This window comes from Pelodiscus sinensis, chromosome 15 (genome assembly GCF_049634645.1).
Source record: "Pelodiscus sinensis isolate JC-2024 chromosome 15, ASM4963464v1, whole genome shotgun sequence".
Lineage (NCBI taxonomy): Eukaryota > Metazoa > Chordata > Testudines > Trionychidae > Pelodiscus > Pelodiscus sinensis.
The window spans coordinates 39,101,237-39,126,302 of record NC_134725.1 but is presented as its reverse complement, the minus strand read 5'-3'; the positions used below and the strand labels follow the sequence as shown (position 1 = coordinate 39,126,302).

Sequence of the window (25,066 nt, the reverse complement as noted above, 5' to 3'; positions counted from 1 at the left end):
TGCTATCAAGTGTGGTCTGCATGCTTATTTCTTCTTCTGTTACTCCCAAGGATTAAGGCCCATGCTTGTGAGTGTGATTTCCCCTTGGCACCACTGTCAGACATGTGCCAGGACTGCACATCATCAAATGGTGTGCATGCTGCCCTTGGAGGCACACACATTCTGACTTGGAAATCATGCATTGTTGCATTTTTGTCACTGACCTATCAGGGATTTCTAGGGCATCATCTCTCCACTGAGGAACAGCACAAGTGTTGGGGTTTCTTGAGACACAGAAGCCCATCCCAGTAAGAGTTGGGGAACAAAGGCAGAGCAATCAGTCAATTTGGAGATAATGCTTTTTTATTTTTCTCCTTGCTATCAAGGCATGATGTCTGTTTGGGAAATAAATTGCTTCCCATTGTCCCCGTGTTAAAGTTAATTGGATGGAGTTTTAAAGCTTTGATCATATCTCGAGATCAACATGTACCAGCTCCCTTTTGTAGTTTACTGGTGATGTGGATTAGGAAGAATCTGGAGTTTTGTTATGTTAGACTCATTTATAGTAGCAGCTGCACCAGGCGGAATATCTAGATAACATACTGCAGGTGAGCAATAGGGAATTGGCACGTACAGCTTCCCAGCACTGGGGGTCTATAAATGGTAAACCCCAGTGAATATGAAGGTTATGTGTCGCTCCAGCTGGAGTCATGTGTATTGTTCACATTGCATTTTAGGCAGAGGGCTTCTTCCCCTCCGTCCAGACTTTTCTATTAGTCGGCTTCTGTTTCACTAGGGTAAGCAAGGAGGCTTTTTTTGGAAGGCAAGAGTTGTAATTTAGGTCCAGTGCTGTTGTTGGTTTGGTCCTTCCTGCAAGGTGGCTCACAGGGAGTGAGCAGGGGGACTCTATACAGGGAACTGGACAAAGCAGGCACTTGTTCAAGGATGCAAGGAATTTTATTCTTTCCTCTCAATGTGCAGTTTAAAAGGCTGGAATGGCCAGGGTAAGTAGAACCAGCCTGAAGCAGGAATGATAGAAACTAATTGATGTATGTCCAAATTCTTTTTGGACTGAAAGCTGAATTTTCAACTCACCTAAATGTCTCCCACAATATCTGCTTTCCAAGGGAAACATTAACTTTACATGAAAAAACAAGCAAACTCCAAAGCAAAAAGATTTGGCCAACATCCCCTTCCCTCAAAATTTGATTTGGAAATCCTGCAGGGTAGTGTCTTGTAGTTTGAATACCTCCTCTCCTGTTCTTCCTTATGGGCAGGGCTTTCTGGCCAGGCTCTGGCTCCTCTGATGGAACTCCCCTGGTGCACTGCAGCAGATAAGCAATAGGGGAACTGTAGTGCATCCGTGGGAGATGTAGTCTGGCCAAGGACCCTGGCCAGTGGATGAGAACAGGGACATGAGGTATCTGACCTACGACTCCTACCAGGCAGTGCGGCGGTAATCCAAATCCGATTTTGGATGGGAAAATTTGGGTTTGATTTTTTTTGGTCAAAAGTTTACATTTTCTGGGAAAACTTTGATAAAGCCTATGCCAGTGTAATCATGTTCAGAGTCAGGGACATTGATTTCAGTGAGCGCATGCTTCATATACACTGGGTACTGTGCACCATAAGGGTGATGTCCTTGTCTTTGCTAAAGCTTTGATTTCCTTGCAGACTGAGGTGTGTAAAGTCTTCACATGATTATGATATGTGTGCTCATCTAGGAGCTCACTGGGACTCTGGCACTAACTTGCTGTGAGTGCAGGCAAGTCATTTTCACTGCTCCGTGCCTCAGTTTCCCCCGTGTAAATTGGGAGCAAGGCAGGCCTGGCTCTCAGCAGGGTGGGAAGGCTAACTGAACAGATATCTGTAAGGTGCATGGAGAAGCTTGGCTGCAGGATGCTCGGAAGGACAAAGCATTTGTTCATTTACAACAGTTTATGACATACTCTGAGCTCCTTGGATGACAGAGGTACTTGTGACTGTAATACTGTCAATGGGGCTGACTGGCTGGTGTTGGATGGGCAGAGGGCTCCTTTGCTCTGACAAGTCATTTGCTTCATGGGCAGGATTTCAGCAATGTTTCAATGGCCTGGCTTGCCAGAAGTCATTTTAATGTGCACACATTTGGTTACAAGTTTTGCCCTTCCTGCATACACAGTGCACATCTCCACGTGTGTGTTTGAGAGAGAGCGAGACAAAAGGGGAGAGTAAGCTAATTCCTGTGCCTGTGAATGCTGAGAAAGTCCTTTTCCTTGGGCCATTGGGCTTGTTCCTTGGGATCATTCCTTAATTCTTGGCTAAGCTTTGGATTTCTCCATGTTCCATTATTTCTCGCCAGGCCACCCCCTCTCCCTTGCTGCCCCAAAGAACCAGCGCAGCAGCTGCAGGCAGGATCCTAGGAAAACCCTTCTGCAGAGAGGGGCGTTTCCTGAAGCTTGGAACTGAGCACTGCGTCTGAGATTCCAGGATCAGATCCCAGGCTGAGCCACCGGCAGGGGGAACTGGGCGATTCCCCACTGTGAGTCTCTGCCTCCATCCCTCTCTCTTTGCCTGCCACAGACAGACACTCGAGCCAATGTTGTTTCTATTGTGCTATTCTACATGGATCAAAATGGACAGACAGCTGCCCTGACAGGAGAGCTGGGCATTCTGTGGTGCTATGGTGTCAGGCCTGTATGCAGGAATTTTGTGTGTGTGTGTGTGTGCTTTTTGTGTGTGTGCGTGTGTGCCCCCTCCATGGTCCCCCAAGTAAGCAGGGAAATCAGCCCCAGCTTTCCCTGGGCTGGTCAGAGCATGGGGAAGGGAGGCTCAAGCAGCGGGCTGCTCCTGCCTTCCCCTAGTTGGCCGGAGTCTGCTTACTTCGGGGACTATGAGGGACTGCATCCACACCGTTCACCCCCCGCCTGTGTATGGGCCTGGCAGTTCACACAGCTAATGCTGGCCTGCTGTGGAAGGCCAAACTTCTGCCTAGGTAATCACGTGTGCAATGCACAGCTACAGCTCAGGATGTTTGGATTCAGATCCTGTGGCTGGCTGCTCTCTGCCTGTGTAAACACAGCCACGCTCATGTTGGGGGTACCGATGGGAAGTCAGGAACAGCAATGTTGAATTGCATGATGGCAGCTTCACGCACTGACTCCCTGAGGAAAGAGAAATTGCGAAGCGCTGTCGTGTTCTTACCTGCAGCTCAACGCCGTAGCCCGTGTAGACCGTCACGTTGTAGGTGCACTCCAGGAAGTTGTGCACTGGAAGGGGGGGGTAGTCTGTCGAGTCAATGTAGCCTTCCGGGTCGTAGAAGCTCACGCTGCAGATAACTGGAGGCAAAGCCACATGAATGAATAAAGTGGGGCGCACTGGACACAGGCTGAGGAGCAAACCTTGTGGTCAGTCAGGGCTAGGGATACTAAATATCGGTTAATTGACTAGTCGAGAACCTCATGAATTCTTATTGGTTAGTCCACTAGCCTAAAGTCCCTGGGCAGCCCCTGTCCAGCGGGGAGGGATCTGAGCTCCCAGACCCAGCACAAGCTGGAAATAAGCCGGGCTGCCTGCCTGCCTGGGTCCTCACACACTTTCAATACAGAGCCACAGAGGGGGAAGGTCCCGGACCGGGTGCAAGCCAGGACTGAGCTGAGCTGCTGGCCAGCCTTCTAAAAAATGTACTGGCAAGGGGTGTGGGTGAAATGCATGTAGTCTATAGCATTAACCTATATGCTTTGGCTTATCCGTTAGTCGGTTAAATGACTACACTATTGCATCCCTAGTCAGGGATTGCTTTCCACACACAACAGTTGGGAAAAGAGCTAAGAAAACATTTATTTTCCTCTTTTCTTTTTTAGAAGGGAGACTGGCTACCAAAAAGTCCGGGACATTTCTGCAGGATATCTTCTGCAGCATGCCCGCGGGCGAATCGCCAGGAACAAGGAAACAGACTGCATCTCTGTCTATTCTGGAGCTGGATTCTGGCAGTCGCTCCTGTTTACAAACAAACGGTGACCCTGACTGAGGGGTTCATTGCAGGCCACACAATGCCGGGTTTCCTTGCCAGGTGGATTTTGCCAACCATCCAAAGGCCTCTGAAATGAGCACAGCACCCACACCTTTGAAGTGCAACGCATAGCTCCTTGGGACACCTGGCCCAAAGCCCTGGAGAGTCAGGGGAACAACTCCACTGAAGGGCTTTGGATCACACTCAGAGAACTTCACTTTCAGTGCTTGTTCTAATAGCCTACCTGGCAGTTAGGTTATTTGACTGGCAGTAGCTGGAACCCGAGGGAGGATGGCAGACTAGTAAGATTCTAACTGGCATGAGAGGAAGGCAGGTACAGGTACATAGTGAAGTGTCGGTGTCCCTGCCCTACACAGGACAACTCTCACTCATGTCAGGGACCCTGAACAATGGGGAAGGGCCCTGGAACAGCTCTACTGATGGTGTGATGGGGTGCTTCCCCCACAGTGCCCTGCCAGAGCTCAGATGGGACCAGTCAGCCAATTAGGCTGCAATAGGGGAGAATTAAGTGGGGGGGAGGGCAGTAACAGCCCCGGTTGGGGGAAGCTTATCTGGATGGGGGACAGGCAGCATGGGTGGTGGGTGAAGATGGAGCTGGGGGAGGCAAGTTCTCAGCCCCAGACCCGCCCCTATTGCCCAGGCTTCACCCCATAGGAACCAAGCCACACCCCCTGCACCATGGGGAGGTGGGGCTGTGTGTGACCCCAGTCTCGCCAGCCCCAGAGCATATGGAGGGCAGACACTTGGAGGCAACAATCCTCCACCCTCCGCATGCCCTACAGCAGGTGTTCTGGAAGCAGAGAATGGGCGGGGCCAGGCTGGTGGTTTGGGAAGGCACAGCCTTTCCCTGCCTAGCGTTCCTGCCACCTCTGACAGGCAGGATTTCTATAAAAGCAGGGAGGCTGTCTCCCCAGGAGAAGAGGCTGGCTCTGGAGACAAGTAGCCCAGGCCTGGCTCCTCTTGGGGAGGAGGGCATTGTGAGGCTGGCTAACCCCGAGGAGCGGGGAGATGAGGAAGAGGGTCATGGAAATGCAGCAGGGTGCAGGAGATTTTGGCTGCTATTTAGAGGGCTCCTGATCCAGAACCAGAGTAGAGGACAGTCCTGGGTTCCCCTGCCTGGCGCTGAGGGAGTGGTAGCTGCAGCAGTGAACGGGAGGCCTGCCAGAGGTGGCAGGTGGGAATGTCCCTGGAAGAGGAAAGCATGAATGGGCCTGTCCGGAGGGTCATCACACAAAGGAGGCTGCGGTTGCTGGAATAGGAGGGGGGTGCAGTCTGAGAGAGTGGCGGGGTGTAGGCGCTGACATGGTCCCCGACTTAGAAGCAGAACACTCCCCATAGTCCCCTCGCACACTAGAGCCTGGAGGCGCCCAGGCTAGAAGATTTTGTGCCCCCCCCCCTCCAGGCTCTGGGGTGGGGCCAAAAATGAGGGATTCAGTGTGTGTGGGGGGAGGGCAGCACTGGTGCTCCAGCCCTGTGGGGAGGACTGTGGGAGGCCGTGGGGGCAGGCTGCAAGGCTGAGCACCAGCTCTCAATGCTGGGGTGGAGGGGGCTTGAGCTTTGGCAAGCTGAGGGCTGGATCTGACCCCTGGGTCTGAGGTTCCCCACCCCTGCTTTAGCCTGCTTGAGCCTGAGCCCTCATTCACCCGGTTCTGCCAGTCCCTACAACAGCCTTCCTGATCCCCAGGATACCTTAAAGAGCTGACAATCTCTCTTTCTTTGGCCCTGCATTGCTCCTCATCTCTCTCCCCACCTCCCTCGTTATTTCCAGGCTGCCTTTCGCACGAGAACGAGGTGCAACACTCTCCTGCAAGTGGCCACGCCCACACACTAGTGCAGATTTTTTACACTGATGAAACGTGTGAGCTCTCCAAAAGTGCATGCTGCATTCACAGGCCCAGGAAGCGTGTCCTCTCTTGCCTCACTGCCTGGCGACTCCACCCCGCCTCTTCCTGTTGCTCGGGGTTTGTGGGGCCATGCAGAGCAGAGCCAGTGGGGCTTACCTGGCATGTGCTCGGTGGTGATGACCGTGGTTGTGACGATGGTGGAAGTGGTCGTTTCCTGACTTTCTTCGGAAGCAGACCCCTTCATCTCGTTCTCTGCACTGCCTGTCTGGTTCGCCGCTGTGCCTTGTGCTGCAGCCGTACCCACCGCCGACGGCTCAACTGTCTCTGGGCTTTGGGAAGTGAGCTGGGGGATTAAAGGCCGTAACGTAAAAGGAGAAATCTGCAGTGGAGACTGACTGGTTGTGCCCTGGCTCCCTTTCCTGCCGCCCCACGAGGACAGCCCAGGGGTTGCTTGCTTGTCGTCAGTAGCCATAGTGGTTCCATTGCCCAGGGCATGAAGCTCTTCTGAAGATGGGGAGGACCTGGGGCCTGACAGGTTTGGCTGAGAAGCAGCTCTCTGAAGCACCAAGGGGGTAGTTTGGGGTCTTGGGTGCTTTCTTGCGGTGTTCGCTTGCTTCAGAGAAGGCGGCTTCTGCTTGGAAGGGAAAGGTTGTTCTGTAAGAGCATCAAGGGCAGATGCTGGCCCTGGGAGAACATCACTGTGAGGCAGCAGCGTCACCCCTTCAGTCACAGTTTCAAAGAAGTCTTCCCCCGACTGAGCAAGGCTGTGAGCAGTGGCGTGGGGGGGCTCTCCAGTCTCTGAGCCCATGGCGTTGTTCAGGAGTTCGTCGGAGCCGAGTGGGTAGGACCCTGAGAGGGCGTTCTTCCCCTCCAAGTGACTGTCTGCAAGAGAGGGAGGGAAAAGAGAAACACTGAAAATCTTGGGCGTGGAATCATGCCCTGTGCCTATGAGTGTTAAATCAACCCCCCAGCGAATGCCAACTCCTGCTGCTCTCAAAAGCATTCAGAGCAATAAGCACCCTGCACTGATTGACTGACGCTGCCCCTAAAGAGCCTCCGCTCACAGCTCAGTTCAGGGCTTCTCTGGGCACCTGTATCGTTGAAAGCTAGGGGGTCGAAAGGTTTGTTTGCGCACGCAGAGTTTATTGCTATGGTGCAGTCTCTCTGAACAGCTACCGCGTGACAATCAGCATCAGTGAATATGTCGGCTTGGAAAAGACTGATTCAGCTGCTGCTCCTTGCTATTGTCATGCAGGTACCGCATGCCCCATGGACTCCAGAAGCCTCATCAAGCCACTCTCCCCCCTTCTAATCACAAAACTACTGTTTTGTTTAGCAAGTGCAACCTATACACTCTTGTGCTAAGAACATAAGAATGGCCACACTGGGTCAGACCAAAGGTCCATCCAGCCCGGTATCCTGTCTGCCGACAGTGGCCAGTGCCAGATGCCCCAGAGGGAGTGAATAGAACAGGGAAACTTCAAGTAATCAACTCCATTCCCAGCCTCTGGCAAATGTTAAGCAAAGGAAAAGACTGGAAAGATTAGTCAAAGCAACAACCCCACAGGTTAGCTGTGGAAATTGATCATAAATAAGTCTCTCTTTAAGACAAATTGTCAGATCTACCTCAGGGTAAAATATAAACAGAAAGTGTAGCATGAAGTAAAATCAAACAGAACAAACACTGCTCACAATAACAATGAATCCTTCGTATGTTTTACTTAAACCATGTTATGCAGAACCCACTCCTATCTCTCTCTCACAAGCCTGTTTGGGGTCTAAATCCTCCAAACTTCAGGTTAAACACAGCGCACAAGAGAGCTTCTTTTTTTACTCTCAGAATAGGAGAATGTGTTTGGACTGCAAGCCCGCTGACAGAGAGGGACAAAAGGGACAAGTGCTCCCAGGGTCCAGTGATTCAAAGGGGCTGGGGGCTTAGTGGTGGTGACTGGCGCCTTGGGCCCTTTAAGTTGCCACTGGAGCACAGTGCTGCATGCTCCGTGCAGCTCTGAGGGCTCCTTGTGGGAGCACCCCACCCCTCCGCCTTGCCCAGAGGTTGACAGAGGCTTTCAGCACCCCTGTTGGAATGTGACTGACTCCTTCCCAGCTGCAGACATCAGGCATGTCAAATATGAAAGTACCCATGTTTCCTGCGTGGCCCTCAGGTACCTACAGGGGGTTTAGCAGTCCTAAAAGTGCAGCTTTGATGCTGGTTGCAAGGATAATGATGGACTCCCTCATCTCATGCTTTCACTGGGCTTCTTACAGAGATTTTTCTTGTGCTTTCTGGCTCCCACCATGTCAGGTGCAGTTATATGTGTTGCACTGCACCCACAATCAGGGGAAAGGTCAGGCTTTGTGAGCATGAGTCCCCTCCCAGATCCTGTGCCTCCTCCTATGCCGCTCCCCTAGGCAAGATTCCTCTCCTGCACCCAAACACCTACCCATGCGCCCTTTTGTGCCCAAACTCCATCCTAGACCCTGCACCTCCTCCACAGAAAAGTGCAGCCCTTGACCACTTTACAAAATCTTGAAGTGGCCCCCCCACCAAAAATTATTGCCCACCCGGGTCTAGACCATCCCTGATAGATGTCTGTCCACAACCTCCCTAGGCAATTTATACCAGTGTTTAACCACCCTGACAGTAGGAAGTTTTTCCTAATATCCAACCTAAAACCTCCCTTGCTGCAATTTAAACCCATTGCTACTTGTCCTATCCTCAGTGGTCAAGGAGAACAATTTTTCTTCCTCCTCCTTGTGACACCCTTTCAGGTACTTGAAAGCTGCTATCATGTCCCCTCTCAGTCTTCTCCTTTGCAAACTAAACAAGCCCAAGTTTATGTAGAGAAATGACTCAATTTTATTCAGAAATGGATATGAATCTATTCACCCTTAATACCAAAATGTATCACAAAGTGACTCCTTGGAATTTCAGGGATAGTAAATTCAGAAAAAATGCAAGAAAATGCCATTTAATCAACACATGCCATCTATGACCACTGGAGGTCAGGGAAAAGAAAATTGCCTGGCTGAATTTGGCAAGGGGACATTGGGTTTTATTACCATTTGACTAGACAGTAGCGAATAACAATTTCTTTGACATAGTCAGCATCTCTTTCTGCTGGCAGAATACCTCAGGTGTGAAGACAGCTCCCTGCATTTGCATTATTCTAAATCACACAGTAAAAAAATGTTTTTTGTTTGCGGACACTAACTCACCAGGAGAACTCTGAGCAGTTGGTAATCCCTCAGCTGTATTGGTTGGTTGAGATTGGTTAAATAAGTCTCATGGTACTGTTTCTGAGCCACTTTGCCCAGAAAGGCATTAATTTGTTTTCTCTAACACTATAGCTATAGTAAGATCAATGGAATGGGTGTAAGCTGGTTGCTCCAGGGGCCACAAAGGTATTTCCCCAGCCCTGCACAGCCAGGCCAAATGCATTGGGGAAAGGAGAGGTTCCCTGGACCTCTGCAGTGGTCTGATCTGCCCAGGAAGCTTCTGGGATTTGATGGTATTTCGCAAAGCAGCCTCTGTCTTTGACAAGTGGCTTGAAGTCCTAAAATACCCTGAATGTTTCATTCAAATCAAGATTAATGGCATTTTACATAAAAACACAATTGTTATTTTTGCATCTGACTTTATTTCATGCCCTTCACTTTCCAGGAATTAATGTAGGACCAGAGTGAGAAGGGAACAAAGGGACTCTTTGATGTTAAATCTGAAATGTAGGGACAGTTCAGAGTTATTAGCATAGGTGAGTACAACCTCTGTAGAGCTTATCCATTATTTATCATAGTCCATGATTTTTAAAGGCCTTTGAATGCCTTGCTTCTGAAGTTTTGGCATTCGTTTTACTATAAAAGAGTCTTTGAACTAGGCATGAGATGTGACATGCTCTAAACACAATGGAAACAGCCCATTAACAGTGTCGCTGGAATGTAGAAATGCAGCAAACAGGGATGGTAATTTATGGGAAACAGCTGTAGCAGGTTGTAACAAGGTTGGCTACTTCCTGAGCACCCCATGTGGGCAGGCTGCTTGAAAACACCTTGCCTCTGTTTCCCTAGATCCAGGGCCTCTTCCTCATGCTTTTTCAGTGGTAAGATTACCCCCTCCTTGGGGTCTGGATTTATTTACAGAAAATGAACTCAAAGTTCCAAATTAAAGACAATGGGTATGTCTACACTAGCTCGTTAATTCGAGCTAGGCAGGCAAATGAGGTGACCGGAGTTGCAAATGAAGCCCGGGATTTAAATATCCCGGGCTTTATTTGCATGTTCCCGTCCGGTCGCCATTTTGAAATTTCACTAGCCCGAACTCACTGCTGCGTGGCTACACGCGGCAGTGAAACGTTAATTCGAACTAAGTCCTTAGTTTGAATTAACTGTTACTCCTCATTCCCCAAGCATCAGTGAGGACCCAAGCAGATGGCCCTATAATAACCCAGATGGAACTGGAAGCCAGGCTTCCAGGGATGCAAAAGTAGGACATTGAAGCCCCCTTGTATTCCCAGTATTTTCCTGCCTCCCTTTCTCGTCAAAGAGAAGGGTGCTAATTTGCTATTACACTTTGCAAGATAGTGTTGCATTGGAGCAAGCAGAGATCCCTGCAGAGTGGAGAGGGCTTGGTTGCCATTTGTGCTGGTATCCTAAACAATTTAAATTGAAGAGGGACAGAAGCAGTAAAAGAAGCTTAACATTTCTTACAGACACTGTCCTATTGCATCCAGAAGCTCCCTGCTGGCTTTTGCTGCAGCTCTGCGGGCTCTTGCAGGATCTGTGCACCAGGGTGCATCCTCTTACTGTTACCTCTGTGACTACAACTATTTAAATGTAGCAAACTGCTTCCAGATTCCCTTGCATTAAGACAAAACAAGGTCCCTTCAGGGACATAGGAACGTGCCTGGGTCAGCATAAAGGAGGCATTCTGCTGTGAGGAGAATATTGTGCTGAACCGTGGGGTTTTGTTATTGTTGAATATAGAAACTCTTCAGGGAATGCAGAATTCAGACCTGGGAGAGACAGGCTGATCTTATATTTGACTTTGCCGAGACTGACCAGCCCATCACACTGTGCTCCAGAAGACAAACATTTAGCAGGACAGTGCTCTGATAGCTGTGTGAAAGAGACGTAGGGAAAGGCTAGGAGCTTCTATCCAGGGGCAGAGGGCGAAGCACTGGGGTGGTGAAGTTCTGCTCAGCTCAGCTCATCTAGGGCATGCTGCCTCTGATGTAGGGTTCTGCCCGTTGGCTGAGCAGAGAAGATGGGCACGCAGGAGAAACTCACCAAACAGAGCCCAGTTATTGCTCTCCAAGCTGAATCGTGCGTGATTATAACACAAGGTCCCACCCCATCCTGTACAACACTCTGTGCTATAGAAACACTGACCATCCAGGAAGAAGGCAGAATGAGGGGAGATGGTCAAACTGATGGGTGAAATACTGAGCAAGCTAAAGCACTGATCTCCCACTGCTGGATTCTGCAGTGTAGCTAAGAACAATTCATATGACACAACATTGTCAGCACCCACAGTATTATTGGGAGAAGACATAGAGGAGCTTTTGTACTGTGCTTGCTGTAATATCTCAGCCACTCTCCCCCTGCATGGTGTCTGGAGAATTATTTGTGTCTGTGATGGGTGCAGTAAAAACAGCTGGCTTCATATTTATAATGTGCAAAACTAAGCTACGCCTGCACTACCTCCCCCAGACTAACCTCCAGCCATGTCCATGCACATGCCTGTGAGTCAGCTAGTAGCCAGGAAGAATGGACCTCTTCTGCCTGATAGCCACATCACTCCTCTTGAGGGAAACTGTGCACCCAGGATGACACCTCTGCATGAGACTCACACTTCACTCTGAACCCGTACGGGATTTAAGTGGCACAGAACCTTTGTACAGGGCTGTGCAGAGGCTGAGTTTCACCCTGGGAGCACCCATCTAGGCAGTGGAATAGCAACAACAAGGGTAAAACTCGGGGCAGCGAGATGAGAGCTAACAGTACTGATGAATTTCATAGCTGAGGGAAATGTCAGACAACTGTTAAAACTCTGATACAGTTCTGAGCACATGGAGAATCCAGCCACTCGTGTAGCAACTCCTGTATTATACAATGGGGGGTTCTTCTTTATCCAGGGCCTGATTTCTCTGTGCAGCTTCCTCAGACACGTCAACACTGTCCTACTTTGAAGTAGGAATAAGAGATCCTCTGGAAAAGGGCTTTTTTTCCGGAGGATCGGGGCCAGTGTAGACGCTCTTTTCCGGCTTTTCTAAAAGCCGGAAAAAAGCGGCGGACATTTTTATTTAAATGCCGCGGGGGATATTTAAATCCCCCGCGGATTTCCCTATTACGACCTGGAAAATTAGCATGCCCCTTTCGGAAAAGGGGCCAATGTAGATGTAGCCTAGCAGATTAACAGCCAACAGGTGGAGCAGCTGGGATATCAGACACTGAGTTTCCCAGCCCTAGGGGGACAGGTTCCTAGAGAAACTGGGGGGCCAGTGGACTCGAATACCAACACCGTGAAGCTAGCAATACACTGTATTCCTAGGCATGCTCATTCGAACAGCCTCTTGGAGTGCTAAACTGCTGCAGCTCCCCTCGGGCAGCGCTCAGAACCGTGCAGGATTGAACCTCATTTCACAGTGTGAGGTTCTACACTGTGAGTAGACCTATGGACTTCAGTGGCACTGTTCACCAAGGTTCGTGTTAACCACTGGTGCACGGTGTGGCATGACGGGGCTCTCACTTGCGTCTCTAACTGATGGTTGGCAGAACACAGGGGTTTCCTCCGTATTTCTGCAATTCATATTTTTATTAAAGAATATATTTGATCTTTGAATGTTTTTATTTTTACAATTGCTGGAAATGGAGGAGAGGACAATGGGGGTGGGTTGGGGGTTAAGGCACCTGACAATGGGGCTGTTGAACTCTGCCAGCACTGATCACAGGACTGTGGGGGTCTCCTGACCCAGATACTGGGGTGTAAGGTGCATAGAAGGCAAAGGGAAGCAGAGATTCCTCCCCCCATGAGCCCAACCTGCACGGAGGATAAGCCCCCCCCCCCCCCCCCAGCAGCATGGTGCTGCTAAATAATTCCTGCCCAAGCTGAGGGGTGGGACCATGACTGTGGGGTTGCAGAGGTCTCCCTCCCATGTTGGTACTATTGAGAGACTAGGGGAGAAGCTGTTTTCCTTCTGACTGCTACCGATCAATCTGAATTTCCATTGATTTCAGTGCAGCAGCTGAAATTGACATTTACCGACATCTGTTGCTTTAAACAATATGCTGCCAACCCCACTCTGACTGACAGTAGTTTTAGGTTTCTATTACCGTCAGGGGTAGGAGACGGTTGCTAACTGCAGGAATGTTTGCTGGGGACGTGACACATTCTTTTCTTCCAAGCTATAATCAGGTATTCGAAATATAATGCTGCTGTTTTTGTTTCCAAAGGCTCGGAGCGATACAAAATAAAAGGATGACAGGAAAATGAAGTGTAATTCTTCATGATTTGTTCAGTGTTGACGCTGAAGAGTATGCATATTTGTGGTCACTAAGGACTCTCAGCACTTTTGGAAGATCTGGAGAGCTACTTATGGTGCTTTGGCCAGATTTCCATTTGCTTCAAGATTTTTCATTGACCTGAATTAGCTCTGCATTGTGCTAGTGGCCCCGGTGCTGCTTTTTCGTGACACAGAGCAGTTGACAATTAATTAGCAGAGTTTGTAAAGCAGTTTGGGATGTGTTTGGATGAGGGGTGCCATATCATCTCAGGAGCCCGAAAGGTTACAACACAGTAGCTAAACCTTGGTAAATTCCTAGTGCAGGCAAGACTGGCCCTAGAGTTTACCTGATACTATGTGAAAACTGCAGACTGCCTCGTCTTCACTAGGATTGTACCATGTTTCCTAACATTGTAACCCCACCTTTCTTCCCTAGTGAAGACAAGGCCTACACCATCTGTATCCCTCCTCCACCGCCAGTCTGTGCTGCCACTGATATCAGGGGGAGGGTCCCAAGATGAATCTCCTCCTCACCCCCCATTGTAAGAGCCAGGGCACTGCAGGCAGCTCATTGTTTGTGAGGGCTACTCTGCTTTCAAGCCCTCCTTCGCTCCCAAGCAGCCCTGATCTAATGCATGCTGGAAAATCCCTACTGTCTGAGTCGGCGTCTGGGGCGGGTCAAGGCAGCTGAGGTGGAATTTCTGTGTATGCTGGTGGAAGGTTCAGACCTGCGGGCTTCCAGAGGCTGCACAGCAAAGTGTGCTGTTGTTTTGACTTTGCAATGCACTCCAGCTGGTGCTCATGGAGAAGGTGTCTGCATGGTCAGAGGGATGCGCTTTATATGGTATTTATATCCAAAGGCACAAGAACAATCTCCCCTCTAATCTTTTCCATCCATGTGCAGAATATTTTTTTAATGTGCACTGAGGCATGAGCGGATGTGCACCACCAGTAGAAATACAGACCTAGCTGTGGGCATTCTGCTAGTCTTCCGAGTGGCTGCACAAGCACATAGCGTACAGGGAACACTGCGGGAGAATGCTTGTTCTGGTGCATCACAGTCTTACTCACAAAGTTGTCCTGTACTGCATGCTGACTGCAGTTGGATATTCTTCAAGATTCTTCTGTGTCTCTTTAAATCTCCTCTGTTCCTGGCCTCTCTTCCCTGTCCATCCACTCAGTGGAGGGGCTGGCCTCTTCTGCATGTATTTAACAATCAGACTAACTGAGGTTGGCAGCAGCTCCCCCCAGCACTTTAAGCGCCTCTCTCCTCTCATCCGAGGTGGGAGAGTGACGGTACAGCAGTGGCGTGGGAGAGCTGCACAGCATGGCTTACTGGTGGGCTGGAAAACCAGCCCATGAGTGGGGGGTGAGTCACTTATGAGGAAACCCAAAAAGGTCCCAAGTAAATAATAACAAGCTGGCAGCTCAGGAAGGAAAACACCAGCTCTGCTGTCTGACCCGATAAACAGCCGTGGCTCTGGAATTGATTCAGATGCATCCTCAGTTTTCAAAAGAGCCAGACCTTGTTGGACAATTTGCTTTGTGATGAAATTGCTCTGGAATCTTTCTGCCAATTCAGAGGGGCCTGCCTATGAAGACAATCCACCAGACTGGGGAATGTTATAGGTGGAGTGGAGGAGACCTGCCAGTGCACACCTGCGTCAAAGATCTGCTAGCCTGAGTGTTTGGTGCTTAGATCCTACAGTGCTGAGCTCCTAAGGTTAATTTGATGAGCTGGATAGGTAGAAATAGAGAGGAACCATGGGAGAGCAATCACTTGAGGACTCAGTGCTGTGTCTTCTACCCTGTACAGTGGACAGAGAATAAGATGGTGCGAGAGAAAATGGGGAGACTGTTTTCAAGTGCTCGTGTCTGTAAGAGCAATTTTAGAGTAGAGAACAACTGCAACTAATGTTGCTCACATCAGTCAGGAAGAGAATAGCAGAGGCTGGACAAGTGATGGGCAACGTGCAGCCCGTCAGGGGTCTGTGTGTGGCCTGTGAGACATTTTGATTATCGTTGCCCATAGGGCTGCCAGATGCCCCTGGTTTCCATCTGTGTAGTTTTTTTCCTATGGGCATTACAATAGTGACACACACGTGGGCACGTGCAGTGAGGTGGGTACGGTTTGCACACAATACTGCCGGTGAGAGCTGTGTGCTCTCTCTGCAGCCAGGCCCAGCTCGGCTACAATGCAACTGGCTCCCACCCCACATTCTAGGGACGGAAGCATTATGAGCAAAACTGCCCTGTCCTAGGAGACCATCTTGGTTAGACGTAGCAGAGGGGTAGCCATGTTAGTCTGAATCTGCAAGAACAACTAAATCTGTTAGTCTATAAGGTGCCACAGGACATCTTGGTTAGGACTGTCTTGTGGCCCATTGAGATGAAGGAGGCGACTCATGCAGCCCACTCATTAGCCCCGGCTGCCCATCACTGGGCTGAACTGCCCTTGGAAGTAACCCAGTGGTTTCAGAAGAGTCTCTGCAGTTGAAACATGTTGTTTAACATGAGAGCATCTGTGGGCACGAGGAAACCAGGAGGCCCTACCCTAGCTACCAGTGGGTAAGAATTCTCCCTGGGGAAGAGAGGGGTGAGCAGCACAACTCTTGGTTGGGGAGGAAAGGACAGAGAAAGAGGGTGGGGTTGTAATAGGCATGGAATTTTAAAAAAGAGACATCATTCATTCCTGAGCATCAGGGGAGGGAGGGAAGGAAAGAGGTTGTGCTGAGACAGGAAAGGAGAGAGCATTTTGAATGTGTACATCACTATCTTCCAATGAGTGTCAGAAGGCTTAGAACTGCTATAGGGATAACCGGGGGAGAAGCTGGATGCTCCATGCCAGCGCTGGTGCTCATACTTCTGCTCTTCCCAGCTCACTGTCCTTTGTGTTCCCCTGGGTGCTGTTTGTGAACCTTTTGAAGGAGCCCTGTGCATTTCTATATGGAGGTAAAGATGCTGCTTGCACAGTCAAAACTGGCAAAGGATAAAGGCAAGAAATTCTTGCCAACAAGTTAAGGAAGTATGTATTGGATAAATGGACTGTAAGGTGGATAGAAAGCTGGCTAGATTGTCGGGTCCAACGGGTAGTGATCAATGGCTCGATGTCAGGTTGGCTGTCAGTTTGAAGCAGAGTGTCCCAAGGATCAGATCTAAGGCTGGTTTTGTTCGACATCTTTAGTAATGACCTGGATGAAGGGATGGATTGCACCCTCAGCAAGTTTGCAGATGACACTAAGCTAGGGGGAGAGGTAGATATGCTGGAAGGTAGGGATAGGGTCCAGAGTGACCTAGACAAATTGGAAGATTGGGCCAAAAGAAATCTGATGAGGTTCAACAAGGACAAGTGTAGAGTCCTGCACTTAGGATGGAAGAATCCCAAGCATTGTTACAGGCTGGGGACCAGCTGTCTAAGTAGCAGTTCTGCAGAAAAGGACCTGGGGGTTACAGTGGATGAGAAGCTGGATATGAGTCAACAGTGTGCCCTTGTAGCCAAGAAGGCTAATGGTATATTAGGGTGCATTAGGAGGAGCATGGCCAGCAGATCTAGTAAAGAAGTGATTATTCCCCTTTATTCGGCACTGGTGAGGCCACATCTGGAACACTGTATCCAGTTCTGGGCCCCCCACTATAGAAAGGATGTGGACACATTGGAGATGGTAGAGAGCAACCAAAATGATTAGGGGGCTGGAGCACTTGACCTACGAGAAGACGCTGAGGGATTTGGGTTTGTTTAGTCTTCAGAAGAGGAGAATGAAGGGGGATTTGAGAGCAGCCTTCAACTTCCTGAAGGGAGGCTCCAAAGAGGATGGAGAGAGTCTGTTCACAGTAGTGACAAATGACAGAATGAGGAACAATGGTCTCAAGTTACAATGGGGGAGATCTAGGTTGGATATTAAGAGAAAATACTTCCCTAGGTGGGTGGGGAAGCAGTGGGATGGGTTCCCTAGGATGGTGGTGGAATCTCCATCCCTAGAGGTTTTTAAGTCCTGGCTTGACAAAGACCTGGCTGGGATGATTGAGCTAGGATTGGTCCTGCCTTAGGCAGGGGGCTGGACTCCTGAGGTCTCTTCTAGCATAGGGCTCTATGATTCTGTGATTTTATGCTTCTCATTGGCTGGGTCTGATGGTATCAGCAGCCCTTACAAAACAGACAGGAAACTGGCTGAAAAGCTTTCTCACTGGCTGGGTAGAGCAGTGGCCAGCAATGTGCAACACCTGTTAGCCTGTGAGGGTGATAAATAACAATAGCAGCCTGAGCGCTGATTGTGGACTACAGGAGCCCCTGTCACAGCTGCAGATGAAAGTGCTGCTCCCCTGGGGAGACTGAGCCCAGAGATGCTCGTGGATTCTAAGACCGTGAGGAACCATGATGAGCATGTTCTAAGATCCTTCACAGCTGTGGCTGGAGACATCACCCACAGGTACTTGCATGCGCCACTGAGTCACCTCCAAACTTTCTCGTGGGTAACCTACATACACGGAGCTTTGTTAGCCTCTCAATCAAGGCCGCTTTCCTCAGCCTTGAATCGTTCTCATGGTTCTTTTATGAACTCTTTAGTTCAATGTCATTTTTAGAGTGCAGATAACAGCACTCCCTCCATGTAAGAGCCTCACTAACTCTGCATATAGTGGCCATTCTTCTCTATTTGTACTTGCTATTTCCCCACTTATGCATTGCATTAGCCCTCTTAGCCACCCAATCTCACTGGCCCTCATGATCATCGATTTCCATCCACACCATGGAGTCCTTTTCAGAGCCATTGCATTGCAGGATAGAGGCCAGTACCATGGGGGTTTGACCTGTGATGCTCTTGGCGCACATGCAGAGATATTAGATGAAAAACATAGATACTCCTGGTGAAAGGTTGGAATGTAACACTAGTTCTTAGATGTCAGGTCCATAGCATGTAAATACCCAGAAACAAACACACACACACACACACACAGAGAGAGAGAGAGAGAGAGAGAGAGAGAAAAGGGCTGCCCCATAAGGGAAAGAGTCATAACTCTCCCCTCTTGATGTAAGGAGGCTCTTTCCAGACTGACCCAAGACTATTAAGAACCTAGCAAAGGAAACCCAGTTGATTTCAAGGCACGTGACTATGTTTATCAATCATTGACCTGACTGTTAGCCATAGAATCATAAAACACTAGAACTGGAAGATCTAGAGATTGTCAAGTCCAGTCCCCTGCCCTCATAGCAGGACCCAGCATCATCTAGTTTGTCCCTGATAGATATTTATCTAACTTGCTCTGAAATATCTCCAGGGATGGAGATTCCACAAGCTCCCCGGGCAATTTATTCCAGTGTTTAACCACCCTGACAGTTAGGAAGTTTTTCCTAATGTCCAACCTAAACCTCCCTTGCTGCAGTTTAAGCCCATTGCTTCTTGTTCTATACTCAGAGGCCAAGGAGAACCATTTTTCTCCCTCCTCCTTGTAACACCTTTTTAGGTACTTGAAAACTGCTCTCCTGTCACCTCTCAGTCTTCTCCTTTCCAAACTAAACAAGCCCAATTCTCTCAGTCTTCCCTCATAGCTTATGTTTTCAAGACCTTTCATCATTTTTATTGCTCTTTTTTAGGCCCTCTCAAATTTCTCCACATCTTTCTTGATATGTGGCACCCAGACCTGGAGACAATATTCCAACTGAGGCCCAATTAGTGCAGATTAGAGTGGAAGAATGACTTCTCATGTCTTGCTCGCAACACTCCTGTTAATGCATCCCAGAATCATGCTTGCTTTTTTTTTTTTTTTTTTTTTTTTTTTTTTTTTTTTACAGGGAATAGAAGGGAGATTTTGCTGTTTGCTCTGTAAAAACTGCTTTGTCTCATTACTCATAAGCACTGAATCATAATCTCTTTGTGGCTAATTGCATAAACATCAGGGTAGAATTGGACAGAGAGTCAGAATCCAGGAAAATGTTGACAAGATTGGCAGCCCAGCTGTTAGGCAGTGCAATAACCAATTAGTTTGGCATTAAGGACCAGGAGTACAATTAAACTCTCTTCCTCTTCACCCTCCCCCACACCGAGGACTGTTGGCACGTGCCACAGAGTAGAGATGTAGCATGGGCCTCTCTGAATTTGTTTGGAACATGTAGAATCCCTGGCACCAAGAGAAGTTATGGAGAAACTATGGACTATACAGCTGCCCTCGGTGATGTCTGCAGAACCACCCACAATGCCCACACTGCTGGTGTGCCGTGAGTACTGTTTGCTACCACGCTCCGGATCATCTTGTGGTTACTTCTGCATCTCCCCCTGTCTGTTTGCCGCATCCATCTAATGTCTCATCAGATGCTTAGGACGCGATCCTGGAAAGAGTTATTCTGGTGCTTGGATTGTGCAAGCGAATGGCCCTGTTTGGAGATTTACTGCATAGTAAAACTATGCAGGTGCATACGGTTGGCAGGTTCAGGGCTTTGGTCTGGAAGGGGCAGCAGAGAGCCATTGAGCACTACCATAGTTCAAATGACAATGTGCTGCGAAGTGATTAGCTGATGTGCCTGGAGCCACACAGCACGGGGCACAAGATGGAAAGGTCCCTTCTGGCCCAAGCTTGTAGGATTTGAGGCAGCCAGTGCTCTCCGACTCACATTAAAATCACAAAGTTATCCCTGAAGCAAACCCCATTGCCAACTCTGTGCACACCTCTACCCCAGTGACACAATCCCAGGACCTACCCACATCAGCCATACCACCTAAGGTTCATTTACCTGCATATCTCCTAGTGAGATCTATGCCAGCATGTGCCATCAATGCCCCTCTGCCATGTACACTGGACAAACCAGGCTGTCTCTATGCAACAGAATAAATGGACACAGATCAGACATTCAGAACAGCAACATCCAAAAGCCAGTGGGGGAAGGCGGGGGAAGGGGGCACTTTAACCTCCCTGGACACACAGCTTTGGGGTTGCCAGTTCTCATTCTCAGACAGAAAAACCTCAAACCCAGACTGCATAGGGAAACTGCTGAGCTGGAATTCACATGCAAACATGACATCCTGAAACAAGGACTAAATAGACACACGGAGTGGTTCTCACATTACAGGGAATTTCTCATTCACGTGCACTCACCTTCTCATCTTGTTGGAGATGAGTCACATTCAGTCTGACTTAATTAGCCCTCTTGTCACACTCCCATCTCTGTCTCCCTTCCTTTTTTTCCCCTTTCAGCATCCGAGGAAGTGAGTTATAGCTCACAAAAGCGTATGCCCTAACACCCTAATACATTTGTCAGTCTTTACAGTGCAGTACAACCAGACTCCTTGTTGTTTTTTCAGTTATCAAAGAAAGCCCTCATGCAACAATGCACATCTGCCCCAAGAGTATCACTGAGAAAGAAGGTGTGAAAAGGCAAAGCAGAGGGCAGGTACATCCTGGCTTCTAGAGACAAGGGCTGAATATCCCACTGCACAATGGAAACAAAGGGCTTCCATTCCTTCCTTATTTTAGTCCTCTGGGAAATCTGAGCAGTTTTTGGAGAGAAGATCCAAGGGTGGTAGAATGCAAAAGGCAAGGCCCAGGAAGAGTTACATGCAACTGCTTTTCCGAAACTGAATAGGCTCTTAAGAATGTGATAAATCTTGGTTAAAACATCTTCACCACCAATATTAATGGCAGTAAATGTCTTTCATGTACTTCAGACCCATTTCTGTTCTATATTTTGACCTGATCCTTCAATAAGAAAACTTCATTCTAGGCAGGTGCTACAGTAAGAATGTTGCTGCTAGTTTTCTTAGCAATCTATTTGAATAGTTAATGGGAAAAAAACAAATTTATTCCAGCTGTAGACGAGATGAATCTAAACAGAGATTTTTCTCATTTAGATTCAAGCTGCAGAGGATATTAAATTGCTTTTCCTGAGCTTCATAGCTCAGCCCAAGGGGACAGCAGCTAATGCTCTGCCTCTATTCAAAAGCAAGATGAGGAAACTCAGATGCTAAGAACAATTGTGGTACATACCTCTCTGCCGTATTAATTGAATAACTATGTGAACTGAGAGCTGAACTTTCTCAGCTAAAGATCTGTCTGTAAGTATTACCAATGTTCTCTCCACTTTTGGGCCATAGGTCTTGCTTTCCTTACTCACACTGAGGGTCCGAGAGGAGTCAAATATAAATTAGAATATGCTACAGCAGGAACACTATGAGATCTGACTGCAGGATGACACTTTTGTTTAGGTGTGTCATTTTAGAGCAGTGACACCTTTGCAGCCCATTCAACTTGCTTTCTGAAGATTGAAAACCTGCTGCTCATTTTGCCTTTGTAAGCAAGAAAAAAAAATGGCAAAGGTTTGAAATTTTTGACATGTCCTAGCTTTCCATTGAAATGAATTGCCTTTTCATAATCTAAGTTAATTTTAGTTGTATTTTTTAAATATTTTAGTATTTTAATAAAAAGGTTGAAACAGAAACATTTCAATTGATTCAGTCTTCACCAAAAAGTGAGGTTCTAAGGTCTGTCCTGTTTTGGGAAGGGACAGATCTCAAATTCCCACAGACTGTGACAACAATTCCCTTGCCAGCTCTAGGCAGCAGAGCCAAATACTGGGACTTCTGAACAGTAAAGATCAACGATATGCAACGTAGCAGCACACAAAATAGCCCCTCCCTGTACTGTGGATAGCGCTGGAACAGGAATTGATTGCAGGGGTAGGTTCTAGGATGAGTATGTCTGAGGTGTGCTGTGTGGCTGCTGGAAAGAATTTGCTTCAGGGTAGGAGGTTGTCTCTGTAGCTCTATGCTTGTATATTTATCATTGATTTTAATCTCACACTCATTTATTAATGGCTCTGTTTTCTCTCCACAGCCCCTTCTGATGGAGCACAATCTAGGTTCCACGGATGCCAATGAGAATTTTTCCTTTGACTTGGCTAGAATAAGGATTCAGCCCTTTCTCTTCTTTGGCAGTGTCAACAGCTGCTCTTCTCTCTGAGTTGTAAAATTTTGTTCACTTTTTGCCTGCTCATTTGTTTCCTCCTCCATTCCCAGGGCAGGTGTGTGACAATCTCACTCTCACACAACCTGCTGATGACATGGCAACTGTTTATTTGATCCATTTTAATGTTCTACACAGATTTCTTCTTTTGGGAACAAAATGAATATGTGAGACACTTATGAGAGAGTAACGCCCGGGGAGGAAGAGGAGACCTGCTATCTTGTTATGTCTGTATTTGGGGTTCACTAGGGATGGCTGGGAAACTATTACTGATAATCTAGCATTTAAATGCAGTATATTAAAAAAGGAGCATGCCAAGGCTATTTGTGTTGTAATGTATACTTCACTCTTCATAAAGGTTGCTACTATTAAACTGCATTTTATGCTTCCAGAAAGGCGACTAACGTCCTGTTTGATCCTCCACCAGGATGGGTAGAAATGGTTCTTCCCTTAGCAAAGCATGCAGGGAAAGGGCACAGTATTGTGACTCTGTAATCAGATATTTAAAATGCCTTAATATCAAAAGGACAAATAGTGACCTCAGTGAAGGGCAGGTTGCCTGGCTCGGGGCTGGGAGATACAAGTACATTGTTGGCTCCAGCTGCTGTGATCAGCAAGAGAATTTTCTACAGTTTAAAAAGTGACGAATGATCTGAGCTCAGAAAAGAATCAGCGACCCTGGCAAGCCCACACAGCTATGCCAGAAACACTGAGCAATGGTCACGCCACTGTTTCTGATATGTTGCCAGGAGCAATCTCCACATCCTTCTCTGGACTTTCTGTCCTGCTCCAAGGACAGTTTATCAGGGAAAACTTTGAAGGCAGCAAGGACTGGAAGCCAGAAATACCTGAATTCTAACCCCAGCTCTGCCACTGACATAGTATGTGTCCATAGGCATGACTCTGTGCCTCGGTTTCCCTGTGTGTGAAAAAGGATAGCAAGGCTTCCCTCATAGGTGGGTGGTGATTAATTAGCCAGTGTCTGCAGAGTGCTTTCAGCACACAAAGTGTTACAGAAGATTATTGCTTTAAGTATTATCTGTAGTGCATAGAGGCCTCATTGCACTGGGCATTATACTAACATCTAAGAAGACCATTCCTCCCCCAACATCTTACAGAGAGCATGTGTGTGTGCATATGTGGGGAGGAGAGAGGAAAGGAATACAATCTACAAGCAGGACAATGGTTATATTTTATTGGATGGCAGTATTCTGGGAGGAATCTCTGTGTTTGTTTGTGTGTGTGTGTGTATGTGCAGGTTTGCACTCCCAGGGTATGCCTAGACTGCATCTGTCTGTCAGCAGAGGGATGCGGATTAGGCAGGTTGACATTGCACATGCGGCAGGGATTTAAATATCCCGCGCCTAATTTGAATAAAAATGACCGCCACGTTTTGCAGACTCAGCACTTTGTCCACAAAAAGCGGCAGTCTAGAGGGGGATCTGTCGAGAAAGAAAGCCTTTTTCGGCAGACCCCTTATGCCTCCTGCAAGGAGGTTTATAGGATCTGTCGAAAAAGGCGCTTTTTTTCGACAGATCCCCCTCTAGACTGCTGCTTCTTGCCGACAAAGTGCTGAGTCGGCAAAACACAGTGGCCATTTTTATGCAAATCAGACATGGGATATTTAAATCCCTGCCTCATTTGCAATATCGACTTGCCTAATCTGCATCCCTCTGCTCTGCCGACAGAGGGATGCAGTCTAGACATACCCCCAAAGCTGAAGCAATACTCACGCGGCGTCTAGGCCTTTTGTTGAGTCTCTGAAAAGTAATGCAATTCATCCTGCATGCCTCTGATTTGTACCCTGAGTAGGGCATTTAAAATATATATAAATAAATAACAGTCTATTCACTGCAGAAAGACGTTCCCAGATGTCAATACTAGTGTCTGGAAGACAAAAACTTTCAAATACATTTCTTCCTAGTACTCTGAATCCAAAGCACCAGCTCTTTCATCTCCGAGCTGCATGGGGCAGTGGCTGGCTATTGCTGACAAACCAAAATGCACCAGGATCTGGGGTTTGAAACTTCAAGACCGCACACAGAACATTTAATTAAGGAGGTAAAATGGGAGTGGGGGGATTTTCACAGCTTGTGTTTGTCATTTAAAAATTCTGAAAGGCTTCTCTGCACCCCTGGAGAATAGCCACACATCACACTAGGTGAGTGTCCACAGAGCATAAACTTCACCGTGAATTATTAATGATGAGTTTTGAAGATTTACTTTGAATTGCACTAGTAAAATAAAATTACTCCGTGGAGCAGTGGTGTTGCCTGTGCCAGAGAATTGCTTGGGAATATATTTATAGCTGGACCCCAGAGTATCTGAGATCACTTTAGCAACTTGCCCCTGCTGGCACACAACTGCTGTGCTCTACAGGAAGCTTGGCCTTTCTCGTGCCGAGCAGTAAGGGATCTTTACAGACGTGTGGCTATTAGCAGTGGGGGATGAGTGAGCAATGGACGATAGGGGAAACAGAGTAAGTTCTCTAGCCTGTGCACTGCGGTGGGCCAGACTATATGACTTGATGGTGACATCTATTAGTCTAGGACTATGCTGGCCTAGCCAGTGTGCTCACTCTTGGGGGTGGGGTTCATATGCTGTCGCTGTGGCTGTGGCCCTGCAGTGCACTGACATCAGCGGGTCTGGGCTAGTACACCCTGGTCCTCCCTTCATTGTCAGATGGCTCAGAGTTTGTTTGGAAAAGATGTTAGGAGCCTGGGTGGCAGCAGGGCCATAAGTTACTTTCTGCTAGTTTTTTTACCCTCAGGGAAACTGAA

At 48.1% G+C, this 25,066-nt stretch overlaps 1 protein-coding gene across 3 annotated transcripts in view; it reads right to left on the bottom strand.

Moving 5' to 3' along the window:
* The window catches only part of SEZ6L (seizure related 6 homolog like), a 176,257-nt gene that overhangs the window by 67,559 nt on the left and 83,632 nt on the right, over positions 1-25,066 (bottom strand). For all 3 annotated transcript variants that reach the window (XM_075898883.1, XM_075898884.1, XM_075898882.1), the window contains exons 2-3: positions 5,992-6,717; positions 3,163-3,296 (exon numbers count right to left, since the gene is read on the bottom strand). In XM_075898883.1, the coding sequence (XP_075754998.1) occupies positions 3,163-3,296; positions 5,992-6,717 (860 nt within the window). The remainder of the gene's footprint in view (positions 1-3,162; positions 3,297-5,991; positions 6,718-25,066) is intronic.